Source organism: Tenrec ecaudatus, chromosome 2 (assembly GCF_050624435.1).
Source record: "Tenrec ecaudatus isolate mTenEca1 chromosome 2, mTenEca1.hap1, whole genome shotgun sequence".
NCBI classification, from domain to species: domain Eukaryota; kingdom Metazoa; phylum Chordata; class Mammalia; order Afrosoricida; family Tenrecidae; genus Tenrec; species Tenrec ecaudatus.
Window position 1 is genome coordinate 78678874 of NC_134531.1, and position 12333 is coordinate 78691206.

At 36.3% G+C, this 12333-nt stretch overlaps 1 protein-coding gene across 3 annotated transcripts in view; it reads right to left on the bottom strand.

The window, feature by feature from the left end:
• Positions 1-12333, bottom strand: part of SSBP2 (single stranded DNA binding protein 2) — a 316310-nt gene that overhangs the window by 204513 nt on the left and 99464 nt on the right. For all 3 annotated transcript variants that reach the window (XM_075541237.1, XM_075541238.1, XM_075541236.1), the window contains exon 2: positions 11811-11883. In XM_075541237.1, the coding sequence (XP_075397352.1) occupies positions 11811-11883 (73 nt within the window). The remainder of the gene's footprint in view (positions 1-11810; positions 11884-12333) is intronic.

The window sequence follows — 12333 nt, forward strand, 5'->3', positions numbered from 1 at the left end:
ACGCTCCAGCTACATTTTTATCATCAAAACCGTAGTTTTCAACTACTGCTCCTTCTTATTCCCAATTTTTGCATGCCCATCACCAATAATTATCAATGCATCTTGATTGCATGTTTGATCAATTTCAGACTAAACACACTGGTAGAATTTTTCAATTTCATCATTAGCTTTTCAAGTTGGTGTATAAATGAGAATAGTATTTGTATTGATTGGATTTCCTAGAAGATATATATATATATATATATATATGTATGTATATTCTTATCACAGGCATCATTGTACTTCATGATAGATCTTGAAAAGTCTTTTTGGCAATGAATGCAAATCCATTCCTCTTAATTGTGTCATTCCCTGAGTAGTAAACCATACTATATTCTGATTCAAAATAGCCAATTCCAGTCCATTTCAGCTCACTAATGCCTAGGATACCAATTTTTATGCATTCCATTTCATTTTTGACCACTTCCACTTTTCCCAATTTCATACTTCGTACATTTTAAGTTCTGATTATTAGATTTTTGCAGCTGTTTCTTCTTTTTGGGTTGGTCCTGCTTGCATGACCATGCCTTAAAATTGACAAGGAAATTATTTATATATACAGCCAATCCCAAAGGTTTCTGAAAGGCAGAAAGATCAAAACAGCAGCAGAAAAGTAGGAGTGAAGAACTGCCTAAAAGAGCTTTACCGTGGTTAAAGGACTGTGACACTGAAGACAGAGACAGGCCGAGAGGGGCCCCTCAGCAGAGCCAGCAGTGACCACAGAAACTGGCTGCTTGGAATGCACTGACCGAGCGCTGGACCGAGCTGCAACACTGGTTACGAGCTGGGTCAGTCAGCAGTGAAGGGACAGCGAGCAGCGCGGTCAAAGGCAGGGGCTGCACTGGGGAGAGGAAGCATGCAGGGCCAAGGGGAGCACTGGCCAGCTGAGGCGAAGCAGCACAGCAGAGAAGTATCTGCATGCACCACCTCCCAGAGAAACTGAGAAAGCTGTCTTCACCAAAGAGGGGACAGATGTGATGTCTATTTCAAAGGAGCCATCCAGATTGTTCCTACATGTTTCCTGATCCTGAGCCGTAGCCTGTTGGTACTGATCTGAGTGGTAGCCTGTAACTTCCTTTATAAGTTTATAAGTATAGTCTGTGAGTTCTATGTGGCATTGTAATAAATTATCAAGCCTACAATAAAAATGAAGAGAGGCAGCTGTGGTCAGGTATGGTGTAAAAGTTAAGAGTGCAGGTATGTCTGACCTCCATCTCACAGCAATGACCTTGGGGCTGATGGTAATTATTCCTATTTAAATTAGAGAAATTCAAGTTCTAATAGAGTATAATAATATCTTTACATAAATGTATATATGTAGAGCTTAACACTCAATCATAAGTGATATACTGGTAAAGATGAATCATGATATAGTATGTAAATGATAAAATAGATTACAAATGTGCATACTATATGATAAAGCAATTCCTATGTAAGAATTTATATTCAAAATATATAATCACATGTGCAAAATTATATATAAGCATTGTAATGGCAAAAGACTGGAAACAAGCAATGGAAATACCCATCGTTGGGGGGCTAGTAACTACATAATGTCACATTATATGATATAGAAATACACTATAATCATAAAAAGAAAACTGAAATTTCAAGCACCAATGAAACACATTTCCAAAATGTATTAAATAAAATAAAAATTGAAGTAGAAAACAATACGAAGAAAATTTATAAAACTACCCATATATATGAACATACATGCACCATTTGTTTAGCATTTTACATTTGTTTGCTTCTGGAAAGATATACTGGTTTTCTACCTATCATCTCTCAGCTCTGCACTTCAATACTCCATTCCATACTTGGAGCTGGAATTCTGAAAGTTACATTTCCCAGATTCTCTTGCAAACTGGCTTCCTCTTAAGTTCTATGAGGTGCCTCAAAACCTAATGGAAAAATCTATTATCTCTTAGTTTCATTTTCCCATGAACCTTTTGAAGACCCCACACATGAGGTGATACCCGCAAAAAAATTGAATTTCCCCCAAAATTTATGTATTTAAATTTTTTTACAAAGCAACTTATCACCTTCAAAGTACTCTCCATTACATGTAATACACTTGTCAAATCTGCGATTCCATTCTTGGAAAAATTTTTGAAACTCATTTGTTTGGATGCCTGACAGCTTCCCTAGTTTTTTTCTTCAACTCTTCTATGTCCTCAAATCGCTGTCCTTTCATGTCCTCCTTCATTGGCGGAAACAAAAAGAAGTCACAAAGAGCGAGGTCAGGTGACAAGAGAGGTGTGCTGTTTTTTTTACCAAAAATTGGTGCACTGAGATGGCTGTGTGAGCAGGTGCATTGGCGTTGTGGCAAAGCCAGTCCCGTCTGCCACAAATCAGGCCTTTTTGTCGCACATTGTCACACAATCTTTTCAGAACCTCTAAACAAAAAGCTTGATTAACACTCTGACCTAGTGGAATGAACTCCAAATGTACTGTAAGTTGACATTTTTGTCCGTTTGGGAAGGTGACAGACGTCCAGAATGAGATTTGACATCAATCAACATTTCACCATTTTTGGAACAAGGAAACCATTCATACACTCAAGTTTTTCCCAGAGCACTGTCCTTGTCAGCTTTGTTCAACATCACAACAGTTTCTACGACACTTTTCCCCAAACAGGAAACAAAATCTCACAGTAACACGCCGTTCTCTTTAATTGGGCATCACAAAATATGAGTTTCAAGTAAAATTGCTTTTCCGAAAAAATTCATTGTGACCAGAGAGTACCTTCCCAGGCAATGTCACTGCACTAACTCAGAGCGAGTTGCTGGATTCTCACCCAGAAGCAAAAATGCATGCTATGAGCCCCGTTCAGTACGACTCAGGTTTTTGGTGGGCATCCCCTGGTATATAATGCAGATACCCCATGTCCATTAAGACTAAGGCTTGGTGACTGTGAGAGAGGAGAACTGCATTTTCTTTTCTAGGCTGCCATCTTTACAGGAGTTCCTCAGGTCTTTCTCCCACTCAGCTGTTGAGTGAGTTCAAATCACCAGCCTTTTGCTTCCAAGTACACTTAACAGTTAAACCACCAGGGTGTCTTTATTACACAGGATATATATTTATTCTTGTACTTAAAATAACTAACACAAGATGGGAGAAAGTTGGTAAAGAGCAGAAAGTACAATAATAGCTAACACTTTTAAGCACTATGTCAGGCACTAACTTAAGCTCTTTCTGTACACTAGCCCATTTAAACCTCAGTATAACTTGAAAGAATTATTATAATCTTCCTTTTATAATTAAAAAAACTGAAAAAGTAAATAAGATGTGGAGCCTAATTCAAATAGGCTGGCTCAAAGCAATAGCTCTTACCCCATGTACTACATTGTCCCCCAAACAAAGTTCAAGAACTTATTATTAGGTTCTCTCTCCAAATATGTGAAAGATAAACAGAGAAAATAGACGCCAGTGTCTGAGAAAGCAATCCGTCAGACATTGCCATGCACGACAAACACTGTACAAACGACACAAATATTTTAAGAGGGGGAAATCTGGACTCTGTAATACTCTGAATCTTCATTCAGATGTTACAGATGCTGACCCCACGTGAAGGCATGAACACCACACACAACTTCTAGAAGGAGCCAAAAGTATCTTTGTGTACTGAAACAATAAAGCCAGAAAAAAGATTGCTTCTAATGAATCCAAAATAACAAGAATAAATCTCGGATAGGAAAGAAGATGTGCTAACATTCTATTCACTATTATTTTATGTTGAATGATGATGAAAAGCAGAGGAAGGGAAATGAAATGAAACCACTTCTGGAGAATATTCTCTTGTCTTCCCTTGGGGGAGAAGAAAATGAAAAGTCATATAAGTGATATTTAAGTTTCAGGTAGTAGTTTAAAAGCATGAATCAGAGATAACATTGACTAGTTCGGCACAACCTGCTTTAAAAACATTTTTTTTCTACTGTTAATCCAGTGCTATCTCTTCTAGCTAGAATTTGAAGAATAAAAAACAAAAAACAACCCTGAACTCACAGTAATTGTGCCTTCTGTCCTTTTAACTGATCTCAAGAGCAGTCCCATTTCTTTTGGCCTAGGTCAAAGGGCATTTTTAGAAAGGCAAAATCAACCTGAGAGACATGGTTACCAAGAGACATCCTTGACTTGCTCAGATCATGTCTAGATATCCAATCTGACGTTTCTAAATATCCGCCCAGAAGAAGAAGCCTATACAAGTGAAAATGACGGCTGAACCAAAACGCCACAACAAAACAGTTGCCGGCTGAGGTGGTTCTGCCTCATGGCGACCTTGTGTGTGACAGAAGTACTGCGCTCCACAAGGTTTTCAGTGGTTGTTATCTTTTAGAAGTAGATTGGCAAGCTTTTCTTCAAAATGCCTGTGGATTCACTGAAACTTACAAACTTACTGCTTGTGTAACATTTGAGTCATGACTCAAAAGGCTCATTAACCTCACAGCCATCCCTACCCACACATCCTAAGGCAAGCATCAAAACTAGATGAAGTATTCTCCTGAGCCTTGAACCAGGATAGGCACATTGGATGCTTGAATAGCTGGTGCCCTTTCAACCACTTCCTTTTCATCACAACAGCCAAACCAAATACATGCCTCCCTGCTTTTGTTAAGTTCTGAATAAGGTCAAAATCTGTAGACAGACCAGAAAGGTATCTATAAAGTGGACCTCTAGTACTCAAACTAGTTAAGAAATCAGTGGACAACCACCAGCATTGAATTTCCCATGTAAAACTGAAAAAGGAAATCTAAATAGGGTTGAAAGCAAGCACATGGCACACAACAAACTTACAATGCTATTCTTAAAAGTTCTCAAAGACATCCGTTGGCCCAAAAGATAAAAGTCTAAGCTTCTTGGCCTTGTTTCCTGGCTTGGTGTTCATGCCAGGCCTCTGAAGAGTGTGCTCTTGGCAGAGAGAAGTGGATCTCTGAGGTGAAGCTTCGTAGAAAAACCCCCATCTACCACTAGTCAGGAGAGTGGAAGGAGGAGATTGTATGGAGAGGGCTGCACTTAGGAAAAGCCCTGGCGACAGATGCCTATGGTCCATGCGAGCAAACACAAGCAGGGGTGTTACTGCAATTTCAAATGTGCGGGCAAAGCAAGCTTTGAAAGCTGACAAGTTGAAAATCCTCAAAAAATCTAATGTATACTCACTCAGCCATTGCCTTTTACAAATCTGACTTCAGGCTTCCGTGTTTAAATTGTGTTCTCTTTTATTCTATCTTTTCAATAACTTACAAGTTATATACACACACGTTTCTCGTTTTAAAAATCCTGTGATTGTTAAAGATTAAATCAAAACCTTTCTTAATAGCCCCACTTCCAGAAACAACCACTCTGAAATGCATATTTTTTAAAGATTTACTATTGTTTACATTTATTATTATATATGTTCGAGAGTTCGATGTAAATGGCAAACTTTGGTTTGCTTCTTTTGCTAGACAGTGTATTACGAGACTATCTACGTAAGTCCAGTTAGGGCTAACTCATACTTTTACAGTGCAATAAGCATATGCTGCCACTAATTTAACCATTTACTCATAATGGTGATTTAAGTAATCAGAATATAGTTTCAGTTAGCACTCAGAGTTTGGCAACCTAGAAAGCGAAGAATAATTCTGAGAATCACATACACACACCGTGAAAGTCCAGAAACACTGTGCTTTGTTTGTGACAAACGTTTGTTTTCAGGTTAGATGGCTCTTCTTATGATGCTGAGCCATGCTGATAATTCAAAGATATCCTTAGATTTATATTCCAAATGAAGCCATGGAAAATAAAACTATTTCAAATCCTTGTCAAAATGTGTGATTCTCTACTCAAATTCCTTTTTACTAAGTAGCCCTGAATATTTTACATATCCATTATTCCATAGAGCTCAGGTCGCGATTACAGTGTCTAGTTGTCTATTCAAGTTGCATCATCTGCTTAAATCCAAACATCTGATTTTCTTTAAATAATAACATTTTTGATAAAATTTAATAATCGCTTTAAATGATATAATCACTCTAATGATAGCAAGGAAATATAAGCACAAAAATCCCTGGGGATTCAGCAACTTGAGCCCATTCAAAATAGTAACAAAGAGATCAACTAATACTTTCATCAAATTTTAGTACTATCTCAACTGTACTAATAAATGTTCAGTGTAAAATGTCAATACCTCCATACTCAGTATTTTGTTGCTAGCTGTCATTGCTTCAGCCCCCAACTCAAAATGACCGCCATGCACAATGGAACAAAGCGATGGCTGGTCCCATAGTGATTACCTTGATCTCCCCATGCTGGGTTTCTAACAGGCCCATTAGGATCTATGGAGGTTTCATTGACTAATTTTCAGAAGCAGATCACCATGTTCCTTCCTAATCCAATTTAGCAAAAACGAAACACAAGAAACATTGCCACTGAGTCAGTTAGGATGCATAAGGTGTCTGAGATGTCACTCAGGAGGAGACAGGAGAAGATAAGTTCATCTTTCTTCTGTGGACCAATGGGTGGGTTTCAACTGCTGACCTTGTGGTTAGCAACCCAACACCAGACTCACAGAACTACCAACACAAAGTCCACTACTGACAAGTTGGGGGTGAGAGTGGGGATGGGCAAGGGTCATGACTGTATAAGAAATGCACTGGACTGGGAATCAATCCAGGATTACCAGCATGAAAGGGAGACTTGTACTCTTGAACCACCAAGGTGCCTTAAATTTCAATGGCAGTGGCTAAGGCTGCACATATGAAGAATATCCTTTTTTTGCTATGGCAGTCACTTTCTCTGTAATACCATGAAATTACTGTGACTTAAAAAAGGTCATAGCCCTAAGTCTTCTGATCAATGATTGTTGAAATGCAGATCAACCAAACTCTTTTGAATTGAAACCACTGAAACATCTGAAACCACATTCTCATTATATTACATATATTGCTTCATGGGACACGTAGTTAATGAAATCTCTTAAGTTCCTTATTTGCATATATAGATGTATGTGAACTACATGTACTAATTAGATAAAATATCAGAAGTAGAGGGCTCTCTTGGCTTCTTTGATTTGCTTCTGTCTTTATATGGGGGATCAGATAAACAATAAGAAAGCTGTATCTCAGGCAGGAGACCATAATCAATGGCTACTTATTTTATGTCTTAATATGACATGGGCTCAACCAGAGAGATGATCACTAGAGGCATTCTTTCAATCATTGCCATCCAATAGTAATATAAGGTGGGGTACAAATTAGAACCACAAGAATTTTATTTTCTTATAATGATATTTAATTTCTTAAGACAAAGTTTAATTTGTTGTTGTTGTATTGAGCCCATGGTTTGCAGCCACCCCTCTGAGGATCTTCCTCTTTTTCAGTGACCATCCATTTTACCAAACATCATATCCCTCTTCATGGCTGATCCTTCCTGATAATCTATCCAAAGTATGTAAGACCAAGTAGCACCATCCTGGATTCTACAGGGCATCCTGGGTACACTTTTCCCAAGATAGATTTGTTAGTTCTACGGTATTCTACTCTTCATTAAGACCATCATTTAAATACATCAATTCCTCTTCAGTCTTCTTTATTCAGCTTTCACATGTATATGAGTCCATTGAAAATACCCTGGCTTAGATTAGGCACACCTTAATCCACAAAGTAATATTTGTGTGCTTTATTGCCCAATGCAAAACATCATTAGATTTATTGATTGCTCTTTCCATAAGCATTGTGGATCCATGTAAAATGAAATTTTTGACAACTTCAGTATTTTCTTTTTTTATCAAGAAGATGTGAAGATTTTTATTTTCTTTATATTGAGTTGCAATCCATACTAGTATAGGCTGTAGCCTTTGACTTTCAAGTCCTCTTGGCTTTTAACAAGATATGTTGAATTACATGCATATGGAAGGCTGTTAATAAGCCTTCTTCCAATCCAAATGGCACATTCTTCTTCATATAGTCCAGTGTCTCAGATTTGTTCAGTATAAGTCAATAGGTATGGTGAAAGGATATGACCCAGACAGAGAGGTTTTTTTTTAATTTTAAGCCATACAGTACCCCTGTCTCATTTGAAGGACTGCCTCTTGATCCGTGTACAGCATGAGCACAATTATTGCATATACTTGAGAATAAGTTGACCCGAATATCAGCCGAGGCAGCTAATTTTACCACAAAAACTGCATAAAAGATGTGCTAAAAACTAGGCTTATGCACAAACATATACGCTGTTAAATCCTCTAAGATTCCCATTCTTTGCAATATTATCCATAGTTTCTTCGGATCCACACCATATAATGACTTTGCACAGTCAATAAACTACAAGTAAACAACTTTTTGGTAATCTTTGCTTTCAGTCAAGATTAATCTAATACAAACCATTGTTGATATCTCTCATTCCAACCTTTCTTCTGACCCGACATTGAGTTTCTGATAGCTCCCTATGAATGTGATGCTGAAATCATTTTTGAATTATCTTTGACAAAATTTTATTTACATGTGATGTTAATGATATTGTTTAATAATTTCCACATTATATTGAGTCGTCTTTCTTTGGGATGGACACAAATAAAAGATCTCTTCCAGTCAGTTGGTCAACAAGTCTCCTATTGGCATAGAATCATGAGTATTCTAGACAGAATCATTTTCAATGCCTTTAATGCAGATTGAGATTCTTCTTTCAATACCATCAGTTCTTGATCACATGGTATGTCTCGAAATGGCTGAATGTTGACCAAATGTTGTTTTGTTTTTGGTATAGTGACTGTATATATTCTTCCATCCTCATTTGGTGGTTCCTGTGTCATTCAGTATTTTCCCCATACAATCCTTCAACATTACAACTCAAGGCTTGGATTTTTTCCCCTTCAGTTCATTCAGCTTGAGGTACTCTCACATGTTCTTCTTCTTTGGCATTCTAACTCCATACCATTGCACATTTCAGTATAATTCTTTCCTTACCATCACTGCCTTTGAAATCTGTCAGCTCTTCAACGTCATCATTTGTTCCCTTCACTTTACAAGTTTCAGAGTCTCTTTTGGGCTCTGTCTCTTTAACAATCTTTGCTTTCTTCATGTGCGATGTCATCCCACAATTCATTTGACATTTAGTCATTAGTGTCCAATACATCAAATCTGTTCTGGAGATGATCTCTAAATTCAGGTGAGAAATATGCACGGCCATACTTTGGCTCTTATGGACTTGGCTTGTTCAGCTTCAACTTGAACTATCATATGAATAACCAGTTGTCTGTTCCATAGTTATCATCTAACCTTATTCTGACTGGTAATATTGAGTTTCCCCAAAATCTCTTTCCACAATTTCATCTTGTGAGGTTCACTTGCATAGCAAATGTTTCGGTTGTTAAAAATATATATATTTCTGCTTCTCGGCCTTTTGGCTAAGATCAAGTGTAAAATATATATATTTCTAATGAGTAAATTGATGGGATTACAAAATCCTATCAAGATTTCCAGCATGCTTTCAATCTCCAAGGTATATTTTCCACTTTCACATTCCAATGACCAATAATTATCAATATTTTTATTGCATTTTTCACCAATTTCAGACTACATAAGTTGATTCAAATCTTCTACTTCTTTATTTTTGGCCTTAGTGGCATGTATGTAAATTTGAATACTTATAGTTTTTTAACTGGTATCCCTTTTAGAAAAAATCAATTTACTAATATACTATATTTTACTCAAGATAACTAAATTTATCATTTCCATGTATGATCAAAATAAATTTTAAATAGTATCTCATATGTTTTTCATACTGAGTTTTCATGTGTATTTTACACTAATAGCACTTCTCAATTTAAAATAGGAGCATTTCAAGTACTCAACAGCCCTGTATGGCTAGTGACTACTCATATTGGATGGCACAGATATGAAAACCAGGGGCTTTTAAACCAGCATGAACCTAGGTCTGAACTTGAACTCCTTTATTCAGCCATCTGTTTAACCATTAAGCAGTTATGAAAATTCTCAGAGCCCTTTATTTCTCATCAAGATATCAAGACTACCACCTGCCTTGCAAATATTTTATAAGAGTTAGAATAACATGTGTAATTCATCCTTCCTAGCACATAATAAGACTCAAAAATAACTAGCATCTTCATCATGATTATATAGATTGAAGAAAAAAGTATTCTAAGAAAGTTCAAAATCAAAGCTTAAAAAGTATGAAGAACGGAGAGCAAAACAAAAACTAGAAATAGGATTATAAAATTTTTTTCTTTTTTTAGAGTTCATGTTGTATTTTATTTTACTAAAATAATCTTATTGGGGGCTTATACAGCTCTTATCATAATCCATGCATACATTTTTATATTTGCCGTCATCATTTTCAAAACATTTTCTTTCAACTTGAGCCCCTGGCATCTGCTCCTAATTCCCGCCCCCCTCATCTTCCCTCCCTCATGAACCCTTGATAATTTACAAATTATTTTTATTTTTTCATGTCTTACACTGTCCTATGTCTCCCTTCACCCACTTTTCTGTTGCCCGTCCCCCTGGGAGGGGGTTATATGTAGCTCCTTGCTATATTTTCCCCCTATAGCCTCCCACGTTCCCCTTATCCTCCTGGTATCCCTATTCTTATTGGTCCTGAGAGGTTAATCTGTCTTGGATTCCCTGTGTTTCCAGCTCTTATCTGTATCCATGTACATGCTTAGATCTAGCCAGATTTGTAAGGTAGAATTAGGACCAGGATAGGGGGGAAGGGGGAAGGAAGCGTTAAAGAACTAGACAAAAGTTGTATGTTTCATCAATACTATATTGCACCGACTGGCTCGTCATTTCCTTGTGACCCTTCTGTAAAGGGATGTCCAATTTTCTACAGATGGGCTTTGGGTCTCCACTCCACACTTCCCCTCATTCACATTGATATGATTTTTTGTTCTGGGTCTTTGATGCCTGATACATGATCCCATTAACACTTCATGATCACACAGGCTGGCGTGCTTCTTCCATTGGGCTTTGTTGCTTCTCAGCTAAATGGCCCCTTGTTTATCTTTAAGCCTTCAAGACCCCAGATGCTGTATCTTTTGATACCCAGGAACAATCAGCTTTCTTAACCACATTTGCTTGTGCACCCACTATGTCTTCAATGATTGTACATGGAGGGTGAGGATCACAGAATGCCAGGTTGTTAGAACAAAGTGTTCTTGCATTGAGGGAAGGCTTAAGCAAAGGCCCAATGCCCGTCTGCTACCTTGATACTTAACATATAAATATAAGTACATAGATCTATTTCCCAGTTATTACATATAATTATATTTACAAATGTACATGCCTGTATTTAGACCTCTATAAATACCCATTTGCCTCCTAGTTTTTTCCTCTATTTCCTTATCAAAATGTTTTCTAACTGAAATTTAGTCACCAATGAAATGCTAGCCAAACCAAATTAAAAACACTTTTTGAAAATTATAAATAATGCCAAAAAGATATGCTAGAAGTAGAGATAGCATAACTGGGTGTTTGGGTTATTAATTTTATGTGTGTTTTTGTTTTCAGTTTTTGATTTTTTAAACCAAAATTTTATTATTATTGCCAAAGTTACTTCAACTTTCTATTTTAAGTAGGAAAAAGTGGCTCTGAAAATCAGGAGTTTATTGAATACCAAGAAAATAATATCTTTGGATATTAAAAATGCTTACAAATATTCTGTAAAGATTCTATTATGCTTACTGATAACTGAACATTCACAATATAGTATGTAATGATCAAATTATTCAGATAACTATTTCAAATATAATACAGAAAATATATAAAACATACCTCTGATAAAAACGTTTGGGCAGATTTCTGAGCTCCTACATGGAGCAGATATTCATATACGTAGAGTGCTAACCTAGAAAATGAATAAAACATTTATTGAGAAAAATAGTTATAATCCAGTCTTTAAATAATGCATTCTTTTCCCCTGCAAAATTATTTTACCCCATAATAATGACAGAAAATAACGTTTTTCTAATAATCTGTCAAGGGAAATACATATAATATAAATATAATGTTCAAAAAAAATCTTAAGCATTATTTAAATGGCATATAAGGAAAAAGACAAGCATTTCCTGACAAGAAACAGCTAAATAAGGATTTAGTTTTGAATTGGTTCACTTATATCCTCAATCCCTTTGTTACACCTAAAATAATGTATAGCTAAATACTAATAACTCCTATAACCTATTTTAAAGTATAACTATGAATTTTATTAACAAAATTAATTAAATAAAAATATTTTCACTTATATAGCTTTCAAATCTACAACAAACCATAGTATTAAAAAAGCACTAATAATATC